Source organism: Theropithecus gelada, chromosome 16 (genome assembly GCF_003255815.1).
Source record: "Theropithecus gelada isolate Dixy chromosome 16, Tgel_1.0, whole genome shotgun sequence".
Lineage (NCBI taxonomy): Eukaryota > Metazoa > Chordata > Mammalia > Primates > Cercopithecidae > Theropithecus > Theropithecus gelada.
The window spans coordinates 52,266,877-52,288,350 of record NC_037684.1 but is presented as its reverse complement, the minus strand read 5'-3'; the positions used below and the strand labels follow the sequence as shown (position 1 = coordinate 52,288,350).

At 56.5% G+C, this 21,474-nt stretch overlaps 1 protein-coding gene across 2 annotated transcripts; it reads left to right on the top strand.

The window, feature by feature from the left end:
- Positions 1-1,045: 1,045 nt before the first annotated feature.
- LGALS3BP (galectin 3 binding protein) lies at positions 1,046-9,604 on the top strand. Of its 2 annotated transcripts, none has more exons than XM_025362542.1 (6): positions 1,046-1,202; positions 3,845-3,919; positions 4,875-5,066; positions 6,074-6,205; positions 7,652-7,904; positions 8,169-9,604. In XM_025362542.1, the coding sequence occupies exons 2-6, from the start codon at positions 3,868-3,870 to the stop codon at positions 9,292-9,294; spliced, it is 1,755 nt and encodes a 584-aa protein (XP_025218327.1). In that variant the 5' UTR covers positions 1,046-1,202; positions 3,845-3,867; the 3' UTR covers positions 9,295-9,604. The 2 variants fall into 2 exon arrangements, with proteins under 2 accessions (XP_025218327.1, XP_025218328.1); XM_025362543.1 differs by having other exon boundaries at positions 1,082-1,202; positions 3,842-3,919.
- Positions 9,605-21,474: the final 11,870 nt, after the last annotated feature.

Below are 21,474 nucleotides of genomic sequence, written 5' to 3'. Positions count from 1 at the left end.
GCTGCATCTGCCCCTGGGTCTTCACAGCTCCTCTGGAGGGGATTAGGCAAACCATGCAGCTGCCTATAACCTCACATCTTGAGGGAAATAGTCATTGAATCTCTGACCTCTGGGCTGGCTGTCTCGGACTCTGAGCTGCCAGGGAACCAGGACTTTCCACCCGGTGGGACTGCCTGGGGGCTTTTGAAATGCCCCTGCCTGTCCCCCACTCCCAGAGATGGTGACTTCCTGGGTCTGGGCATTAGGAGTTTGTAAAACTCCCCGATGACTCTTCTGTCCAGCCCAGGCTGAGAACCACTGGTCAGAGGCCAGGGCACATCCCAAGGCTTGTCCAGAATCACGGGGTGCAAGTGACAGAAACAAAAGAGGCTGCTGATTGCCTCACTGAGCAGGTGAAGCCCAGGCTTGACCACTGATTAGGCCAGTTGGACCCAGGAGCTCAGGCCAGAGGATGCCTGCTTCCCTCTGCTCTGTCCCATGGGCCCCAGCAGCCTGGGCCCACATCCTCTCAGTCGGAAGCCGGCTCTCACCAGCTGGCTGGGCTCACAGCCCCACCCTGAAACCAGTAGTGTGGCCCGGGGGGCCCCGCAGGGCTCAGACAGCCAGGCCTTGGGTGGTTGAAGGCCAAGAGCTGGGGGCCGTCTGGGAACCACACAGCCTGGAGTGGGAGGGGGTGCTCCTCAAGGGACAATTGAGGCGCTGGCTTTCGGTGGGAGGAAAGGGAATGGCTATGAGCTGGACAGAGCCATTATGTCACCAAGAGAGGCTCTATGCCCCGCCACCAGGTGCAGACTGTCTGGGCCCAGAGCCTCTGCTGCTTCCCCTCCCGTCCCCCAAACACCAGCCCCTGGCCAGCCTGGCGGCGTTTCCGACTGAGTGTGGCTGTCAGTCCTCTTGCGGGCCTTGCTCCAGCCAGACTCCCGCCTTGGGCCTCTGCCAGCCCGGCACTGATACCCACGGGCAGAGCTGAGACGAAGGAGAGGGCCCCTGGGGAGCATCCGCAGCAGCCAATCCCAGAAGACATCTATGTCAGGTGGTTTCTAGAAATCGAAAGTAGACTCTTTTCTGAAGCATTTCCTGGGATCAGCCTGACCACACTCCACCCTGGGAGAGGCTTCTGGGTCAAAGGAACAGTCTGCAGAGGGCTCCTGTGGCTGGAAGCGAGGGGGCTCCAGCACAGCCATCGCAGCTGCCCCAGACAGGTAAGCTGCTGCCTCCAGCTCCCGGGTGGGCACCCCTCCCTCTCTCTCTCTCTCTCTGTTTTTTGTGTTTTTTTTTGTTTGTTTGTTTTTGTGACAGGGTCTCACTCTGTCACCCAGGCTGGAGTACAGTGATGCTATCTCTGCTCACTGCAGCCTCCGCCTCCTGGGTTCAAAGGATTCTCCTGCCTCAGCCTCCCAAGTAGCTGGGATTACAGGCACGCACCACCACGTCCAGCTAATTTTTGTATTTTTAGTAGAGACAGGGTTTCGCCATGTTGGCCAGCCTGGTCTCAAACTCCTGACCTCTGGTGATCTACCCGCCTCGGCCTCCCAAAGTGCTGGGATGACAGACGTGAGCCATCACGCCCGGCCAGGGCACCCCTCTCTCTACACAGGCAAGTGGGGGTCATGCCTCCCTGTTTGCACATAGGCCTGGAGCTGGGGATCCAGGGCTCCTGAGCCCAGCAACAGTCATTGCTGCTCCCAGGCCCACAGGGCCTCTGTGTACAGTTGGGCAGGTGGCTCACTGCACGAGGATACCAGCCAAAGGGCAAGTGGATTAGAATCCAGGTTGGCCTCTCTCGGGCCTGTGCATTTGGCCTAGGCCTGCACCCACTCCTAGGAAGGGCACCTTTTTTTCTGATTTGCATGAAGGGGCCAACACAGGCAGCCGGGTCTCAACTCCCCGTATGAAGGAATCAGGCAAAAGTCGCCAGCCGCTGCCACCCAGAGGGCGGAACGCCACCTGCCAGGTGCTTCGTTGCCCGCTTTTTTTTTTGAGACGGAGTCTTGCTCTGTCACCCAGGCTGTAGTGCAATGGCTCACTGCAACCTCTGCCTGCCAGATTCAAGCAATTCTGTTGCCTCAGCCTCCTGAGTAGCTGGGACTACAGATGCGCACCACCACGCCCAGCTTCTTCTTCTCCTTCTCCTTCTCCTTCTCCTTCTTCTTTTGTATTTTTAGTAGAGGTGGGGTTTCACCATGTTGGCCAGGCTGGTCTCGAACTCCTGACCTCAAATGATACACCTGCCCCACCCTCCCAAAGTTCTAGGATTACAGGCGTGAGCCATCGCGCCTGGCCACTTGGCCATTTTTCCAAGGCCCTGAGTTACTCTCCCGGGACGGACAAACCTGGTGGCTGCAGCGGAGTGAAGTGGCTGGGGACAGAAGTGGAGAGGGCGTCCACCTATACCGGTGTGCCTGGGACTGAGGGTTTCCCAGGACACAGGGAAACTTCAGTGCTAAAACAAGCACAGTCCCCAGCACACAGGACAGGCGGTCACACCCTGGCGTCTTTAGCCATCTACTGACATTGACGCAGGGAGGAGAGGTGGGCTCCACCGAGCAGACCCCCTGCCTATGGCTGTGGACGTGGAGCCCATTTACCTCTCTGGGTGTCAGCTCCTTCACTTGTAAGGTGGGGTGTAACTAAGGTGGTTCTCAAGGTCACGGTAAGGCCTCCAGTGGTGCCTGGGGAGCCCTGATAAGGGGTGGCTGCGCAGTGCCAGTGAGCGTGAGTCCCAGAGCAAAGCTCTCACCAGCCAGGGCACCCAGCTCCCAGGGTGCTTGTTCATGCAGACTCCCATGCAGAGGGGCTAGGGCGAGGCCAGCCATGACAGCACTTCCAACAAGCTCTGGCGATGCCATTGCAGCCGTCCACCAGGCCCCCTCTGAGCAGCCTCAAGGTCACCAGGCCCAGACTCCCAGCCGGTGCCCACAGCAGTGCCACCCAGAGGCCTGCCCCTGGCTTGCTGAACTGAGGGGACAGTGTCAGGTGTCACAGGATTCTTACTGAGCCAGAGAAGCCATACCTGTCTCTCCATTGGCGGGGTGTGGGGGAGGGAGGCAGGCGAAGACAAAAGCGTGGAAATTACACGGAGGCAAGAACACCAGGCCAGAAGGCGGAGACCCGGACCTCCCCAACCGCAGCCTGAGTGTCAGTGTCTTGGGGATACTTCAGCATTTCCTCCCTGTTCTTCCCCCAGCATGGCCCACCCTGGGCTGCAGCCCTGACCCTTTTCCCCTCTCTTCCCCATCCGAACACCATGGAGCCCCGATGTGTCTCCTTGCTGCTTATCTGTCACCCCGGCCCAGCCTCCGTGACCTCTCCTGACGAGTCCCCTCCCATCCACTCTGCAGGCTGCAGGCTGCCTTTGCCTGCTTAGGCCTCTGGGACAGTCCCTGCGGGAGTCTGTTGCCTGAAGATTAAGGCCCAGATCTTAACCAGGCTCACCCGGCCTCCCGACCTGGGCCTGTGCCCATGGCCTCCTCCCTCTCCACCCTCCCCGCCCATGCCCATGTGGCGGCCTTGCCCGGGGCCTGGGTTTTTGAGATGAGCTCACTTGCCTCTAGTCACCGATTCTTGCTGTCCTTAACTGCCAGGGGGTACCCCCAGCCCACCCCTTCATCTAGCCAAGTCTTACACATCCTTCCAGGAGCATGCTGCAGACCAGGTGAGGGGCCCCTGCGGGGCGCTTCCATAGCACCCATCACACTTACTGGGACCATAGTGGGCTCTGCAGGAGAGGGATCCCGCCTGCCACACAGCCCAGGTCGGGCTGAAGGGTTAATGGGCAGGCCGGTCCCCGGGCTTCGGGCCACCTGGCTCCCGTGCCTCACTCTGCCGCTTCTGTCTGCAGCAGGATCTGGGCATCCAAGCACAGCCATGGCCCCTCCGAGGCTCTTCTGGGTGTGGTTGCTGGTCGCAGGGACCCAAGGTGAGCTGAGCCCCTGGGAAATGCCAAAAGCAAAAGTCTGTGAGGCTGCTGCAGCCTGGGTCTGCGCAGAGCTTCAAGGAGATGCTCTGCCTGGGGCCCGGGGCCCAGCGGTTAGCCAGGTCTTCTCTCCTGCCTGCGGCACCAGGTATCCCAAGTGATGGTGGCTTGGAGGTTCCAGGGGGCTCACCTGGGCTCAGGTGAGATGCAGGTTATAGAGAGGACACTAAGGAGTCCTCCATTCTGTCCAGAGGGAACCAGGGGAGCTGGTCAAACCAGCAGTCACCGGGGCTGTGGTGAAGTCAACGGCCTCGGACGCAGGTCAATCTTCCAGAGGGTCCTGGCTGCTTTTCCTCACATCCTTTACACTGTGAGCCCCTGGAGGCTTACGCTCATCCTGGGGGCCCCACGGAAGCCAGATGTGCCCCCAGCTAGATTCAGGCACCCAGCTCCTGCCCGGCTCTGTCAGCTCCTGTAGGGGCTGGAGTGTCGGCAGGCTGAGTCCCAGAAGGACGTGTGGAGTGGGAATCCCATTCTCTGCCCTGGAAACATTCTGCCTGTGCTCCCAGGGGTCCCTAGGCCTGCGCCCCCACAGGCCAGCACCCCCAAACTGCAGACACCCTCGGGCGGGTCAGCACGGGGCCTCCATTCCCCCACGATCCTTCCCCTGGGGTCTTGCCACCTCCATTCCCAGTGCTTGAGAACCTGGGGCTTCTCTGCCCCTGTTCTGTCTATGGAGTGAAGGGCTGAGACCCCTAAAACAAGGAAAGGCGAGTTTAGCCTCCGTGGGGCAGGGGGCTGTATGTATCTTCCACTCCTCCCTCATGGAGAGGCCAGGGGACCTTGAAACCCTGGAAAAGAAGCTCAGCAGGGGAGACCCAGGACAGCATGGGTCCTGGAGGTGCGGGCGGTGGGTGCTGCAGGCCCCAGCCTGGCCCTCGCTCGTCTCTGCCTGCAGGCATGAACGATGGTGACATGCGGCTGGCCGATGGGGGCGCCACCAACCAGGGCCGCGTGGAGATCTTCTACAGAGGCCAGTGGGGCACTGTGTGTGACAACCTGTGGGACCTGACTGATGCCAGCGTCGTCTGCCGGGCCCTGGGCTTTGAGAATGCCACCCAGGCTCTGGGCAGAGCTGCCTTCGGGCAAGGTAGGGCCTGCTGTCCCCGTCCTCCAAGGCTGAGACCCACAGCACAGCCAGCTCCCAGGCAGGGCAAATTCCCGAAGATGAGACAGTCAGGTTTCAAAGACATGCAAATTGGATTACTATTAATTTAGCAAGAGCAAACAAACAATTTTTTTTTTAAATGGAGTCTTGCTCTGTCACCCAGGCTGGAGTGTAGTGGCACGATCTCGGCTCACTGCAACCTCGGCCTCCTGAGTTCAAGCAATTCTCCTGCCTCAGCCTTCTGAGTAGCTGGGATTGCAGGTACTTGCCACCATGCCCGGCTGACTTTTGTATTTTTTAGTAGAGAAGGGGTTTCACCATGTTGGCCAGGTTGATCTTGAACTTCTGGTGTCAAGTGATCCGCCCGCCTCAGCCTCCCAAAGTGCTGGGATGACCACACCCGGCCTAAGAGCAAACACTTTTGATGGCGCTGAAGCCCTGTGGATCAAGTTCCGGTGGGACTGCGTCACCCACACTTGGCCGGTGACGGTGGCGGGTGCTTGGACAGGTTCAAGAGCTGGGCTGGGCTTGTTCCCTCCGGCCCAGAAACTCCACTCCAGGAGTTTATCCTCTTGAAACAATTTCCCCTCAAAAGAAAAGTCTGTACGCAGGAAGATTTCCACTGACGCAGCAGTTGCGATTCTGGAAAAAAAAGAGAAACAATCCACCAACTATTTAGCAGCAGGGATAGTCACACAAATACAGTATGTGCGCCTGATGTTGCAGGGATAGGCACGCAATTACTGTACATGAACGTGATGTCGCTGCAGGAGCCAGTAAGCTTTGTAAGCATGAAGGCTAAGTGTATGGCCTGATGTTGCAATCACAAACCCAGCCCTTGCTGGAATATCCACCGTGGTTCGCCGGTGAAGGACCTGTACGCAGACGGACCCGCACGGCTGGGGCGCGGAACAAAGGGCTGAGTCTCGCTGTGGGACTCCTAGGTGCAGTCATCACACCCCCAGCCCTGCCATCTGCTGTGTCCACAGGATCAGGCCCCATCATGCTGGACGAGGTCCAGTGCATGGGAACCGAGGCCTCGCTGGCCGACTGCAAGTCCCTGGGCTGGCTGAAGAGCAACTGCAGGCACGAGAGAGACGCTGGTGTGGTCTGCACCAATGGTGAGCACCTCCCTGCGGAGGCCCCAGCGTGCCCTGGGGTCCCGTGGCCCCTGCCCCTCCCGGCACCACCCCCACACACACGAAGCACACAAAGGTTCCTTCCACTACCACCTGCCCACTCCGCATGGAGAGTCCCGGACGTCCAAAGAGCCCACCAGCTCCCAGTCCCACAGTCCCAGACTCCTCCCCAAGAGCCACCAAGTCTCCATGCGGAACCCGAGTGTGGGGCAGGGAGCCGCAGTCTCAGTGAGCAGGACACCTGGCTGCAGCCTGACCTGAAGTGCCAGCGCCCGCTCGGAAACACACTTCACAGCAGGCGACAGGCTCAAGCCCGTCCTGGCGGAGGGAGGCCCGACTACTCGCCGCCCCAGCCAGCTTCCCCCAACCCAGCCCGGTGTGGAGGGAACCCAGGCTGCTCTGTGGGTTGGAGCCCCTGGATCTGAGTTTCTCGTGTTTCTTCCGTGCCGAGGTGGTTCTTCCTGGGCTTGCACGGGACAACCTGGGCACTTCCTGCCTACTGCCCTTTGCCAGGAGCTGGAGGCCCCTAAGGCAGGAGGGGTCGAATCCCAGGGAGCCCCTGTGCCCACATGGGATGGACAAATGGCTGGAGCCAAGCCTGGACTCACAGTGCGGGAAGCCCACAAGATGCCATGGGGCTGTCGGGGGCCGGGGGAGGCCAGGCGGAGCACGCGGGGCTGTGGGTGCCGGGCAAAAGCTCCTGGGGCGGGAGAGCTGTGGTGAGGCGTGCAGGTGGGAGGCAGCTGGGGGTCCTGCAGTGGCTCAGGTTTTAGGAGGCCCAGGGCAAGCCCACCTGGTTGAAAGGTCATGGTTACTTCAAACCTATTATATTTGTGACAAAGAAAAAACTATGGGATTTCGTTTTGAGTTAGGCTTTGAGAGGGGCTCAAAGAAGGGGGGAGGGTACACCACACTGACCCCTGACCCGGGAGCCTCCCATGACTTCTGCAGGTCTTGTCCCCCACAGGAGGCTGCTCGAGGACCCCCAGAGTTCTAAAATGGGGTTACCACAGGACCCTCACTTTCAGGCCATCTAAGCAGGCAGTGGTTTTGGTTTGAGAAGGGCAGTGTCAGTGGTGGTTGATGACTGAGGCTGGGGAGTGGGGCTCCAGAGTCAGCACCACCAAGTCTCCCTGCAGAGCTGCTGCCTGAATCGGGAGAGCAGCACAGAGCAGAGGGCCTAAAGCGGGGGCCTGGACAGGCTTGGCCAGGTCCCAGCTGCTCTTGTTCCCCAGGGCTGGAAGGGGTGGGGCCTCACGGCCCAGGGATCCGACACTTTTGGTCTCTCCTGTCCCTTATCTTCCCAGGAGCCTTCCAGAGTGGATGAGGCAGCCACGAACCCCCCACTTTCAGATGAAGACTCTGCCCCCAGAGAGTGGCAGCGTCCCGGCTCCTAACACAGCCTTCTTCCCTCCCGCCCCTTCTTAGAAACCAGGAGCACCCACACCCTGGACCTCTCCAGGGAGCTCTCGGAAGTCCTTGGCCAGATTTTTGACAGCCAGCAGGGCTGCGACCTGTCCATCAGTGTGAGCGTGCAGGGCGAGGACTCCCTCGACTTCTGTGGCCACACGGTCATCCTGACTGCCAACCCGGAGGCCCAGGCCCTGTGGAAGGAACCAGGCAGCAATGTCACCATGGGTGTGGATGCCGAGTGTGTGCCCATGGTCAGGGACTTTCTCAGGTGAGCCGTCTCGTCCTCAGGCTGTGGGGCTGCCAGGGGCTTTGTCCTCCTCCCCGCTTCAAAAGCACACCCACACACACGCACACCTGCACACACTCTTGCATGCACATGTACCGTTGTCACACGTGCGCTCGCGCAGTTGCACACACACGCATGCTCGCTCCCACGCTCGGTGCACACTCAGGTGGCTGTGTTGGACAGGCAGGCTCAGGGCTCCCCTGCTGTCCTGTGGGGCCGGCATCCACTCTCCCTCTTTCTCCCCAGGTACTTCTACTCCCGAAGGATCGACATCGCCCTGTCGTCGGTCAAGTGCTTCCACAAGCTGGCCTCTGCCTATGGGGCCAAGCAGCTGCAGGGCTACTGTGCGAGCCTCTTTGCCATCCTCCTCCCCCAGGACCCCTCGTTCCAGACGCCCCTGGACCTGTATGCCTATGCACTAGCCACAGGGGACACCCTGCTGGAGAAGCTCTGCCTGCAGTTCCTGGCCTGGAACTTCGAGGCCCTGACACAGGCCGAGGCCTGGCCCAGTGTCCCCACAGACCTGCTCCAGCTGCTGCTGCCCAGGAGCGACCTGGTGGTGCCCAGCGAGCTGGCCCTACTGAAGGCCGTGGACACCTGGAGTTGGGGGGAGCGCGCCTCCCATGAGGAGGTGGAGGGCTTGGTGGAGAAGGTCCGCTTCCCTATGATGCTCCCTGAGGAGCTCTTTGAGCTGCAGTTCAACCTGACCCTGTACTGGAGCCACAAGGCCCTGTTCCAGAGGAAGACTCTGCAGGCCCTGGAATTCCACACTGTGCCCTTCCAGTTGCTGGCCCGGTACAAAGGCCTGAACCTCACCGAAGATGCCTACAAGCCCCGGATTTACACCTCGCCCACCTGGAGCGCCTCTGTGACGGACAGTTCCTGGAGTGCACGGAAGTCACAGCTGGTCTATCAGTCCAGACAGGGATCTTTGGTCAAATATTCTAATTACTTCCAAGCCCCCTCTGACTACAGATACTACCCCTACCAGTCCTTCCAGACCCCACAACACCCCAGCTTCCTCTTCCAGGACAAGAGGGTGTCCTGGTCCCTGGTCTACCTCCCCACCATTCAGAGCTGCTGGAACTACGGCTTCTCCTGCTCCTCCGACGAGCTCCCCATCCTGGGCCTCACCAAGTCTGGCAGCTCAGATCGCAGCATTGCCTACGAAAACAAAGCCCTGATGCTCTGCGAAGGGCTCTTTGTGGCAGACGTCACCGATTTCGAGGGCCGGAAGGCTGCGATTCCCAGTGCCCTGGACACCAACAGCTCCAAGAGCACCTCCTTCTTCCCCTGCCCAGCAGGGCACTTCAACAGTTTCCGCACGGTCATCCGCCCCTTCTACCTGACCAATTCCTCGGGTGTGGACTAGATGGTGTGGCCCAAGGGTGGTAAGAACCCGAGAACCGCAGGACGCCCTCACTGCAGGCTCCCCTCCTTGGCTTCCCTCTTCTCTGCAACAATCATCAACAACCGTCCACCAGATGTCCCCCTACTCCCCTGAGCTCTCAGCTTCAAGAAGACTTCCACTGTCTGCCAGGAGTTCTCCCACTGCCTCACCAGGTTCCAGGTGGTAAGCACCAGGGCGCCCTCGAGGTCGCTCTGGGGTCCCCCCACAGCCCCTGGTCAGTCTGCCCTTGTCACTGGTCTGAGGTCATTAAAATGACATTGTGGTTCCTACATTTGTTTGTACAGAAAGTGTTGTTGGGTCTATACCGTGTTTAGACATCAGGTGTGCCAGGCTCTGGGGGGCAGGGTGAGGCAGAGTCCCTGTCCTTGTGAAGCTACTGGCTAGCGGGGAAGATGGAACAGGAAGCACACCTCCCAGCCCGGAGCAATGACACAGTGGGACATGAGCAGGAGGGTGCGCGTCACTGCACGCGTGCACGTGGGTGTGTGATTGTGTGGGCGTAGGCGTGTGTGTGTTCATGAAAGTCTGGCTGTGACGGGTGCCCTCACCCCTTATCTGGGTGGGTGTGCTTTATTTTATTTTATTTATTTATTTTTGAGACGGAATCTTTTTTTTTTTGAGACGGAGTCTCGCTCTGTCGCCCAGGCTGGAGTGCAGTGGCCGGATCTCAGCTCACTGCAAGCTCCGCCTCCCGGGTTTACGCCATTCTCCTGCCTCAGCCTCCCGAGTAGCTGGGACTACAGGCACCCGCCACCTCGCCCGGCTAGTTTTTTGTATTTTTTAGTAGAGACGGGGTTTCACCGTGTTCGCCAGGATGGTCTCGATCTCCTGACCTCGTGATCCGCCCGTCTCGGCCTCCCAAAGTGCTGGGATTACAGGCTTGAGCCACCGCGCCCGGCCGAGACGGAATCTTGTTCTGTCGCCCGGGCTGGGGCGTAGTGGTGCGATCTTGGCTCACTGCAACCTCCACCTCCCGGTCTCAAGTGCTTCTCCTGCCTCAGCCTCCTGAGTAGCTGGGACTACAGGCACCCGCCATCATGCCCGGGTAACTTTTGTATTTTTGTAGAGATGGGGTTTCACCATGTGGGCCAGGCTGGTCTTGAACTCTTGACCTCAGGTGATCCACCCACCTTGGCCTCCCAAAGTGTTGGGATTCCAGGCGTGAGCCACCGCACCCAGCCTATAGGTGGGTGTGCTTTTGTGAGCACTACCTCCTGCTCATGTCCGACGGGAAGGGAAGGATGCTGAGGCAGCAAGGTCAGGGCTGCACCTCTGGCGGGGCGATCGGGTCTCTGGAAGACATGACCGGGCTGGGTCGTGGAGAGCAGCACACAGCAGACTGTGGAAGCTGGGAGGAGGGAGAATGAACAGCAGGAGTTAGGAAGCTTCGCTCTGGAAATCCTTGACCACAGGGACAGGGGACAGAGATTCTCATCTCAGCCTTGTAAGAGTGAAAAATTGGCAACAATGTCAATACCCACCAACAGGTGCTTGACTACAAATAAAAGACACCTCCCTGGGCTGAGTGAGGCCGCGGAGAGGTGCGCTGGAAGATGCTGGGAGCCACAGAGTCTCAGGGGAGGCTGGAGGACCCGCTGGATGCCCGGGAGGCGGGGGCATTCGTGACAATGCCACAGCAGGTTCTGGGCACAGAACGTCGCTCACCACCAGCAGGGATTCGGAACTGCCCCTACTTCCCCATGGCCCGTTGCAGGCACAGAGTCCCCAGGGAGGCAGCTGCTGGGCCAAGCTCAAGCTGGCACCTGCTGCTGTGCCAGGGTCTGGGAGGACAAGAGTGTGGCCTCTGGAATAGGAGGTGGCACAGGGGCTCCCCTAATGGGAGGGAGGTTCAGATGCTGAACAGCCAAGACAGCGGCAGACCCCCCACCCACCCTCTCCCCACGGGTGCTGCAAGGAACAAAAGCAGGCTCACAAAACCTCCTGCCTGCGAAGGCAGCTGCTCCCTGTGCTGGAGGGAGACCCCTGCTCTCCCTACCCCCAGCCTCCAGATCCTGCGTCCAACCCAGCTCCACCATCCTGGCAGGACATCCCCTCCTCCTGTACATGTTTTTTGTTTGTTTTGAGGCGGGGTCTTACTCTGTTGCCCAGGCTGGAGTGCAGTGATGCAATCTTGGCTCACTGCAAACTCTGCCTCCTGAGCCCAGGCAATTCTTCTGCCTCAGCCTCTGGGACTACAGAGTACCTGGGACTACAGATGTGCACCAGCAGGTCTGGCTACATGTTTTTCTTCTTTTTTCTTTTTTTGTATTTTTAGTAGAGTCGGGGTTTTGTCATGTTGCCCAAGCTGGTCTCGAACTCCTGGGCTCAAGCACTTTGCTCACCTCGGCCTCCCAGAGTTCTGGGATTGCAGGGATGAGCCAGTCTGCCCGACCTACCTCCTCCACTTCTATTTTGATCCTATTGACATTTTAGCAACCAAAGGGCCACATTGCACCATGGACCACCGCCAAGATCACTGTTGGGGATGAACCACAAAGAGCTCAGGAAGAAGAAGGAAAAAGCGATGTCAGGGTAGAGGTGTGGCAGACGTGGCAAAGACCAGCATCACAGCCTCGGTTTCTCCAGTCAGTCCCAGGACCACAGCAGCTCTCTTCTCTTCAGCTCTGCGCTCCCCGGCATCTCAGGGCCAGGGAAGGTAACTGGAGTCTTCCTGGCAGGGAACTCTGAGCCCCGTGGGTCCTGCCTGCAAGGGAGGCTGTAGCCCTGTGTGAGGCTGCGAGAGGCAGGAATGTGAGAAATTACTTATGTACTGCTTGCAGTTTTGAGCGGCTGCCCTGTTTCCCTGGGACAGTCAGGACCGATCATCCCAGCCTCCAAAATGCTCCTCACTTCTTCACCTGTTCACCCACAGGCACAGTGGCCCTAGAGGGGAATCCCCATCTTCACTGCCTATTGGAAGGAATGTGGAGATCTCTCATGGTGGAAACGTTCCTCTCTTGGGTGTAAAACCCCTACAGCGGCTGGGCGCAGTGGCTCACACCTATAATCCCAGCACTTTGGGAGGCCAAGGAGGATGGATCATGAGGTCGAGAGATCGAGACCATCCTGGCCAACATGGTGAAAAACCCCCAATACAAAAATTAGCTGGTTGCGATGGCACACACCTGTAGTCCCAGCTACTCAAGAGGCTGAGGCAGGAAAATTGCTTGAACCCAGGAGGTGGAGGTTGCAGTGAGCTGAGATCATGCCACTGCACTCCAGCCTGGTGACAGAGCAAGACTCCGTCTCAAAACAAAACAAAACAAAACAAAACAAAAAAACAGAACCCAGGTTTCAGAGACTAGAAGCAGAACCTTTGCACTGGGTGATGGGTGCCCTGCTCGGGACCCCATGGCTCACACCTGTGCATTCTGAACAAGGAGAACCACAGATGGGCTCCGTGAGCTGGTGCATGCACAGGTGGAGGGCAGCATTTTCTTGTCTACAGGGAATAAGGAAAGGATGTGTTAGGGGATCTGGAGGCAGGGACTTCCAGGACTGTCTCATCTGCCAGCACGTCCACAGAGCCAGGCTCTTGCATTTTTCCCTTCACTGACCTCCTGAGGTTCCATCCACTGAGGTTCCATCCCAGTCTTCCTGTTTCATGAGCCCTTGAATGTGTGATGGGTGGCACATGTGACCATGAGCCCGCAGCCTGGCTGCAGCTCCTGAGTCATGTGCCTGTCTGTGGGTGACCAGCAGGGCGGGAAAGGTGTTCAGTCAGTGAAGGGCTGGTGGCACTGAGGGCCGTATAGGATGGGGGCATTCAGATCCAGAATAAGTATAGATTCCTGGGGAGCGAGCGGCTGCCTCCTCCAATGGAAGGGGTCGGCCACAAGCTGGAGCTCCCCATGGGCATCGAGATGCCGAGCGAGGGCCCAGGAGCACCAGGTCTGCTCCCATCAGCCTTGGTGACATGGCAGTGGTGAGCCCATGCAAAGCCTCCCTCCCCCCAGACCACCTCTCAGCAGAGCAGGCCCTGGAGGCTAGAGAGGCGCAGAGTGACACTTGGTGACACCTGTCCCCACACCCCAGGGTAGGTGCCCCAGCATGGGACTGCAGTGGGGCCTTTCAGGGAACAGTCGGGACAGAAGCATCCTCATCTCCATGGCCATTCCAAGACGCCGGTCCCTGCCCTCTTCCCAAAGCTCATGGCTACTTATTCTTCCATCCTCCTCCCTCCAGCCCTGGCATCTCTGACCAAACCCTGAGCTGCTTCCACAGGTCATGTGGCCTGGGCCGGCTTCCCTCCATCCACAAGGAAACTGAGATTGGCCACTCAGGGCTCTGCCCAAAGCGAGGTCCCCTTTCTGCCGGGCAACAGGCCACTCCCACCTGGAATTAGCCTGCAGTGCAATCTGAAACAGGTTTGCGTTTCTCCCACCTCTGTCACAGGTATTAGGGAATGCCCCATCAGGCCCCAGGGGAGGCCCCAGGTGCCCTGGGTGGAGGGGAGGTGGCCTTGGCACAGATGCAAATCACCCATGTCTCCAGGGACTGCTCACACTCCTGAGGGCCACGCCCACCTGTGTCCTTCCAGCTCATGGAGGGCAGCTCATGACCCACGCTCGAATGTTTGGGCCAAAGCTGGTTGTGCTGGAAGGAGTGAATCTCCCTGCCAAAGAGGGCCCTGCTCAGCTCCAAACCGCTGGACGCTCTTGGGTGGTCCTCCAGCGGGCCTGCCGGAGGCCCCTCACGCCCGTCAGCATAGCTTCCTGCATCTCAAGCCCCACACCCTGGCCTAACGGATCTTAAGGCCACAGGCAAGGCAGCTGCACCAGCAGATGGTGGCCTCGTGCTCTGACACCAGACTTGGGTCTCTAGTAAAGGGGCAGGAGCCACTCCCCAAGTAAGGCATGTGGCCCCTCAGAAGTCCACAGAGATCGAGCCAAGATTGGGCCCGTTTCTGAGGGACCAAGGGCCACACACATAGGGCACCCACTGGTGTTCACTTTGGTCCAGTGTGACGACTGTAGCGTGAGGAGTTGGCAGGAAGCAGACAGAACGAGACAGCCGGTGTGCTCCTGAGGCAGGACACGTGTGTGTGCATGTGTGTGCACACGTGTGTGTGTGGACGCAGGAGAGAGAGACAGATGGAGACAGAAGGGGAGGGAACTGCCGTCAGCAACTGCTGCATCCACGTGCGGGGCTGTGCTCATTTACTCCAATCAGCCACATCTGAAACAGCGGCAGCACCATCTTCATCTGGTGTAACTCAGGAGACGCTGCTCACCAAGTCCTCAGGAGAGCCGCCGAACCCCTGCCTTGGAGCTCAGTTGCCGGGTTAATGGCCAAGAGCCTCTTTGGAGAAGGCCAGAGAGCGGATTCTTGGTACTGTAAGTCCTCGTCATATTATTACAGGGTCCTTTCTGTAAGAGATTTGACCACCCTTCCTTCGAAGCGGCTCTGGGTGATCCAGGAATTGGGTGAGAGGCTAGGACTCTATCGTGATAGTGCAAGGTGCCTCTGTTCACCGATCTTGGGCTTTTCTTTCTTTCTTTCTTTTTTTTTTTTTTTGAGACAGAGTCTCACTCTGTCCCACAGGCTGGAGTGCAGAGGCTCACTGCAACCTCCACCTACCAGATTCAAGCGATTCTCCTGCCTCAGCTTCCCGACTAGCTGGGACTACCGGCACACACCACCACACCCGGCTAATTTTTTGAATTTTTAGTAGAGACGGGGTTTCACGATGTTGCCAGGCTGGTCTTGAACTCCTGCCCTAGGTGATCCGCCCTCCTCGGCCTCTCAGAGTGTTTGAGATTACAGGCATGAGCCACCGCGCCCGGCCCGGAGCCTGAGCTTTTCTAATGCTACAGATCATGTGAGGGTTTTGCAAGCTGCCTGCCTGTTTTGGTCCCGTTTGCCTCCTCCTCACGGCCATCAGGAAGCACTTTCAATTGCAGCATGTCCAGAGGGCCTCTCTGACCTACACAGAGCAGCCGCAGGGAATGTTCTAGGAGACTGGTTCCTCCTTCCCTGCACATTTCCCTGAGCAGGCTCTGGGGGAGGAGAGCTTCCTGGGTCTGTCCAGAGTCGAGGCCAGCAATTGACTGCACACGGCACACACGTCAGGGCTTCTGGCTCCTCGGTGCCTTGGATTCCTTTCTCTACAACACACTGAGGAATTCATGGGCCATCCGTGACTCCAGTTTTCAGTCAAAGCAATTGAGAAGATAATTAGCACCGCTCCCAGCTGCTCAAGCTAGCGCACAAAGCCAGAATCTCTCATGCATGCACCTGTACTACATATTTTTAGCTTCAGCTTCCTATCATGAAAACCCAACGTAGCAAGGGCTCTATATGACATTTTTCTTTATTTTCTGTCACATAAAAGGGAGAAGGCATCCTTTCGGGAGGTAGACTTCCTCCATTATTGTATGCCTGCCACTCTCAAGGCTACCCTCATGATCTATAATGGCTGCTGAGATTCCAGCCATCACTTCTGCCTTTCAGGCAGCAAGAGGAAGGTAGCAGAAAAGGACAAAATTTTTCCCAGTCGTCTCTCCTGAGAGTGAGCTCCTCTTTATTTTTATTTTTTTGAGACAGTGTCTCACTCTGTCACCCGGGCTGGAGTGCAATGGACTGATCATAGCTCACTGCAGCCTTGACCTCCTGGGCTCAAGCGATCCTCAGCCTCCACCTCAGCATCCTGAGTAGCTGGGGCCACAGGTGTGTGCCACTATCCCCAGCTAATTTCTGAGTTTTTCTAGAGATGGGGTCTTGCTCTTTTGCCCAGGCTGGTCTCAAATGTCTCAGCTCAAGCAGTCCTCCCGCATGGGCCTCCTAAAGTGCTGGGATTACAGGCGTGAGCCACGGTACCCCGCCTGTCAGTGAGATTTTTAAAAACCATTTTATTGGTATATTATGCACACACATGTGGGAAGCATAGAGCTCAGTGAATTGTTGCGTTACATGTAAACACTGCTGGCACCACCCCTCGGATAGAGACACCGAACCTTTCCCTCACCCTAGAAGGTTCTCTAGGTCAGAACCTCCACCCTGTAACCACTGATTCTGATTTCTGTCAACATCCAGTAGTTGTTCCGGCTCTTAAACTTCATGTAAATGAAATTGTACCTAAGTACCCACTCCTTAGTGTCGTGTCAGCCTTTTTGGCTTCCACACAATGCCTATGAGATTCATGCATGTTGTTCTTTGTAGCTGAAGTGAACCCCGTTACCTGACTATGCCACAGGTTATCAACCCAGTCTACAGAGGATGGGCATTGTGTTGTTTTCAGAGGGTGGTTTTTGTTGTTGTTATTTTGAGTAAAGTTCCTATGAACTTTTTTTTTTTTGAGACAGAATTTTGCCCTTGTTGCCCAGGCTGGAGTGCAGTGGCACAATCTTGCCTCACAGCAACCTCTGCCTCCTGGGTTCAAGAGATTCTCCTGCCTCAGCCTCCCAAGTAGCTGGGATTACAGGTGTGCACCACCATGCCCAGCTAATTTTTATATTTTTAGTAGATGGGGTTTTACCATGTTGGCCAGGCTGGTCTTGAACTCCTGACCTCAGGTGATCCACCCACCTCAGCCTCCCACAGTGCTGGGATTACAGGTGTGAGCCACTGTGCCCAGCCTTGTACTGATTTTTTTTTTTTTTTGAGATGGAGTCTCGCTCTATCACCCAGGCTGGAGTGCTGTGGCGCGATCTCGGCTCACTGCAAGCTCCGCCTCCCAGGCTCACGCCATTCTCCTGCCTCAGTCTCCCGAGTAGCTGGGACTACAGGCACCTGCCACCACGCCCAGCCAATTTTTTTTTTTTTTTTTTTTTTGGTATTTTTAGTAGAGATGGGGTTTCACTGTATTAACCAGGATGGTCCTGATTCCTGACCTCAGCCTCCCACAGTGCTGGGATTACAGGTGTGAGCTGCCGCGCCCGGCCAGCCTTGCACTAATTTTTATATCAGCCAGTGTTCTTAGTTGCAACCAACAGAAACCACCACTGGTTAACTTAAACAGGATAAAGATTTATGGAAAAAAATATGAAGCTCACAGAATTGATAGGAAGGCTAGGAGTTGAGCGGGAATTAAGTAAGGTGGCCGCGCGGTTAACTTTTGCTAAGTAACAAACTACTCCAAAACTCAGTGGCTGAAAACCATCAAACAATAACCATTCATCCGCCTTGACCCTGTGAGTTGTCATTTCAGCTGGGCTCACCTGGGAGGGCTCGCCTTTGCTCCCCATGGTGTTGGCTGGGCTCACTCATGTCAGAGGCCTCACCTGGGACGGCTGGAAGAGCTGGGAAGGTGGGGACCCTCTCTCCACAGGGTCTCATTCTGGTAGACGCTAACCCAGGCCTGGTCCCATGGTGGCAGTGTTCCATGATGTGGAATGCAGAACCTATTATTTTTTTTTTTTTTCTGGTTGGGCGCGGGACTCACGCCTGTAGTCCCAGCACTTTGGGAGGCCAAGGTGTGCAGATCACTTGGGGTCAGGAGTTTGAGACCAGCCTGACCAACATGGTAAAACCCTGTCAAAAATTAGCCTCACGTGGTGGCACGTGCCTGTAATCCCAGCCACTGGGGAGGCTGAGACAGGAGAATCACTTGAACCTGGGAGGCAGAGGTTGCAATGAGCTGAGATAGCGCCACTGTGCTCCAGCCTAGGCAACAGAGTGAGACTCTGTCTCAAAAAAAAAAAAAAAATTTTTTTTTTTTTTTAGAGTCTCGCTCTGTTGCCCAGGCTGAAGTGGCATGATCATGGCTTTGTCCCGAATATGACTCACTGCAGCCTTGACCTCCTGGGCTCAAGCAGTCCTCCCATCTCAGTCCCTTAGCCTCCTGAGTAGCTGGGACTACAGGCACGCGCCACCACACCTGGCTAATTTTTAAATTTTCTGTGGAGACGGGGTCTCGCTATGTTGCCTAGGCTGGTCTTGAACTCCTGAGCTCAAGCAATACGCCTGCCTTGGCCTCCTGAAGTGCTGGGATTACAAGCGTGACCTATCACACCCAGCCTGACAGGTGAGGCTTCTTGAGGTCCAGGCTTGGACACACACATCACAAGGCCAGCATAGATCCAAAGGTGGAAAATGAACTCCACCTCCAGATAAGGGGTGCAGTGAAGAATTTATGACCATTTGTAATTGGCCATAACCAGGAAGACGAAGAGCTCTGAACCTGGAATAATCCGGCTGGAATTGACACAGACTTGCTCACTGCCCTCCGGGGACACTGGGTTCTGGCTGTGGCTGCTGTCACCACCCACAGCAAGCATTTGAACCACTCCTGCCTTACTGAGAGCCCTGCTCCAGGCTCAAAGCCCCGCGAGGCCACCTGAGCAGTGACCTGGGCCTTGCAGCCCGCATGCAGGCAGGCTTCCCAAAGGCAGAAGGAGATTCCATGCGTTGAGGAACAGCTAAGTTCATCCCAGGCATCCAGAGAGTGGAATATTGTAGAGCTACTCAGAAGGATTTTGTGGCCCCTATATGTACTGACATAGAAGATCAATATCAAGTGGTTTTTTTGTTTGTTTTTTGTTTTTGTTTTGAGTTGGAGCCTCGCTCTGTTGCCCAGGCGGGAGTGCAGTGGTGCAATCTTGACTCACTGTAACCTCTGCCTCCCTGGTTCAAGTAATTTTCCCACCTCAGCCTCCCAAGTAGCTGAGATTATAGGCACCCACCACTACGCCTGGCTAATTTTTGTATTTTTGGTAGAGAATGGTTTCACCATGGTGGCTAGTAGTCTGGTCTCAAACTCCTGACCTCAAGCGATCTGCCCACCTCAGCCTCCCAAAGTGCTGGGATTACAGGCGTGAGCCACTGCACCCGGCCCAAGTTTTTCCAAAGAGCAACATGCAGAACAATCCTGTATAGAATGTCCACTGGGGCTGGGCGCGGTGGCTCAAGCCTGTAATCCCAGCACTTTGGGAGGCCGAGACGGGCGGATCACGAGGTCAGGAGATCGAGACCATCCTGGCTAACATGGTGAAACCCCGTCTCTACTAAAAAATACAAAAAACTAGCCAGGCGAGGTGGCGGGCGCCTGTAGTCCCAGCTACTCAGGAGGCTGAGGCAGGAGAATGGCGTAAACTCGGGAGACGGAGCTTGCAGTGAGCTGAGATCCGGCCACTGCACTCCAGCCTGGGCGACAGAGCGAGACTCCGTCTCAAAAAAAAAAAAAAAAAAAAAAAAGAATGTTCACTGGTTGTCCGTTGAGTCTCCATTCCCCACTCTTCCTCCATCCCCAAATGACCTATATGTTCCTTCAGGGAACCATCCCACTGGGCAGCAGCCTTGGGCGATCTGAGGGAGGGACTTGGGGAAATGCCATCCTCTTTGCTGTGGGAATTGGGATGGATTTGGCTAGGAGGGAGAAGAGCCTGTGACCTGTGTTAGCACCTTTGTTTGGGAGGGGATTCATGGATGACTCTTTTTTTTTTGTTTGTTTGAGACTGAGTTTGACTCTTGTTGCCCAGGCTGGAGTGCAATGGCATGATCTCAGCTCACCACAACCTCTGACTCCCAGGTACAAGCGATTCTCCTGCCTGAACTTCCCAAGTAGCTGGAATTACAGGCATGCGCCACCACGCCTGGCTAATTTTTGTATTTGTAATAGAGACCGGGTTTCACCATGCTAGTCAGGCTGGTCTCGAACTCCCGACCTCAGGTGATCCACCCACCTCGGCCTCCCAAAGTGCTGGAATTACAGGCATGAGCCACCGCGCCCAGCTGCAGTGAAATATTTTCTTAAGAGCAGCCTCCTGGCTCTTCAGGCATTCACACCCCAGGTTCTGACCACACCCTTGCACAAATACACTCACAAACTCCCTGAAAGGGCTGGGCTTCCTCTTGCCCCACTCATGTGGCCCATGGAGGTGGCAGGCCCTGGGCCTGAGTGAGAGCTGGACAGAAATGGTTTGATGTGGCAGCAGCTGGTCTTCTGAAAGAATGTCACTGGGGCAAAGCCAGGAGCTCAGAGCCAAGCCTGTGGCAGTTGCAAAACGGGGAGGAAGAATGCAGCCCTGTCTTCCACGCCTCCCTCCTGCTTACGTTAGCGCTCCAAGTGTTACGTGTGTGTTCGGTCTGCACATATGCACACACCATGTGTGTTCATTCATACATGTGCGTTCAAAAGCCCAGTTCAGGAGATTCTCACGGAGGCTCCTCCAGGCCGAGCTCAGGGGTACCAGTGACAGGACTGGGGGCTCTGTCTGCAAGGGGCTCAGTCAGGGCTGTGAGAAAATAAGAAATATATATTCTTGTTTTCTGGTGTTTTTTTTTGTTTGTTTTTTGGTTTTTTTTTTTTTGAGACAGAGTCTCACTGTGTCACCCAGGCTGGAGTGCAGTGGCGCAATTTTGGGTCACTGCAACCTCCGCCTCCTGGGTTCAAGTGATTCTCCTGCCTCAGCCTCCTGAGTATCTGAGATTATAGGCACTCACCACCAAGCCCAGCTAATTTTTTTATTTTTAGTAGAAACGGGGTTTCACCATGTTGGCCAGACTGGTCTTGAACTCCTGATCTCAGGTGATCCATCCACCTCAGCCTCCCAAAGTGCTGGAATTACAGGCATGAGCCACCGTGCCTGGCAAGAAATATATATTCTATTTGGTCTTTGCTCCCGGTTCCTGGGTTCCCAGCGCAGAGCTCCTAAAAGCCTTGAAATTTTCTGAGTGAGAGAGGTGAGAGAAGCGCCTTTTGTTATTCATAAGGAACCCCTTTCCACCATCCCTACTTATGGTAATGAGGTGACACGGTGGTCCCTAGCTGGTCTCAAAATGGGGGCTGCTGCCCCAGGAACCAACCATGGGATTAGTGAGTTGAAACTTTCAGCCCCATCCCCTGACTTCCAGGAAGCTGGAAGGGCCAGGGATTGAGTCAGTTGCCAATGGCCAATGGTTTCATCAATCGTGCTCACATAGTGGAACTTCCATAAAAGCTTTAAGAGAAAGGGCTCAGAGAACTTCAGCGTGATGAATAAACCCATGAGCCTGGAGGCTGGCACAACGTGTACTCCAGGGGGACAGGAGCGCCTGCCCTGGACCCTTCTGGACCTTGGTCTCTATGTGTCTCCTTCTGGCGTCCTTTATCATCAACCGGAGACCCTAAGGAAAGTTCTGTAAGCCCTTCCATAGCAAATCACCAAACGTGAGGAGGAGGCTGTGAGAGCCACCAATAGCAAATCCTCGGCCAGGAGCAGA

Excerpts from the sequence above, each read along its gene's own strand:
- LGALS3BP (XM_025362542.1), top strand. The coding sequence starts at position 3,868 with ATGGCCCCTCCGAGGCTCTTCTGGGTGTGGTTGCTGGTCGCAGGGACC. Across the intron at positions 3,920-4,874 it reads GCTGGTCGCAGGGACCCAAG|GCATGAACGATGGTGACATG; the intron begins GTGAGCTGAGCC and ends CTCTGCCTGCAG. Across the intron at positions 5,067-6,073 it reads CAGAGCTGCCTTCGGGCAAG|GATCAGGCCCCATCATGCTG; the intron begins GTAGGGCCTGCT and ends CTGTGTCCACAG.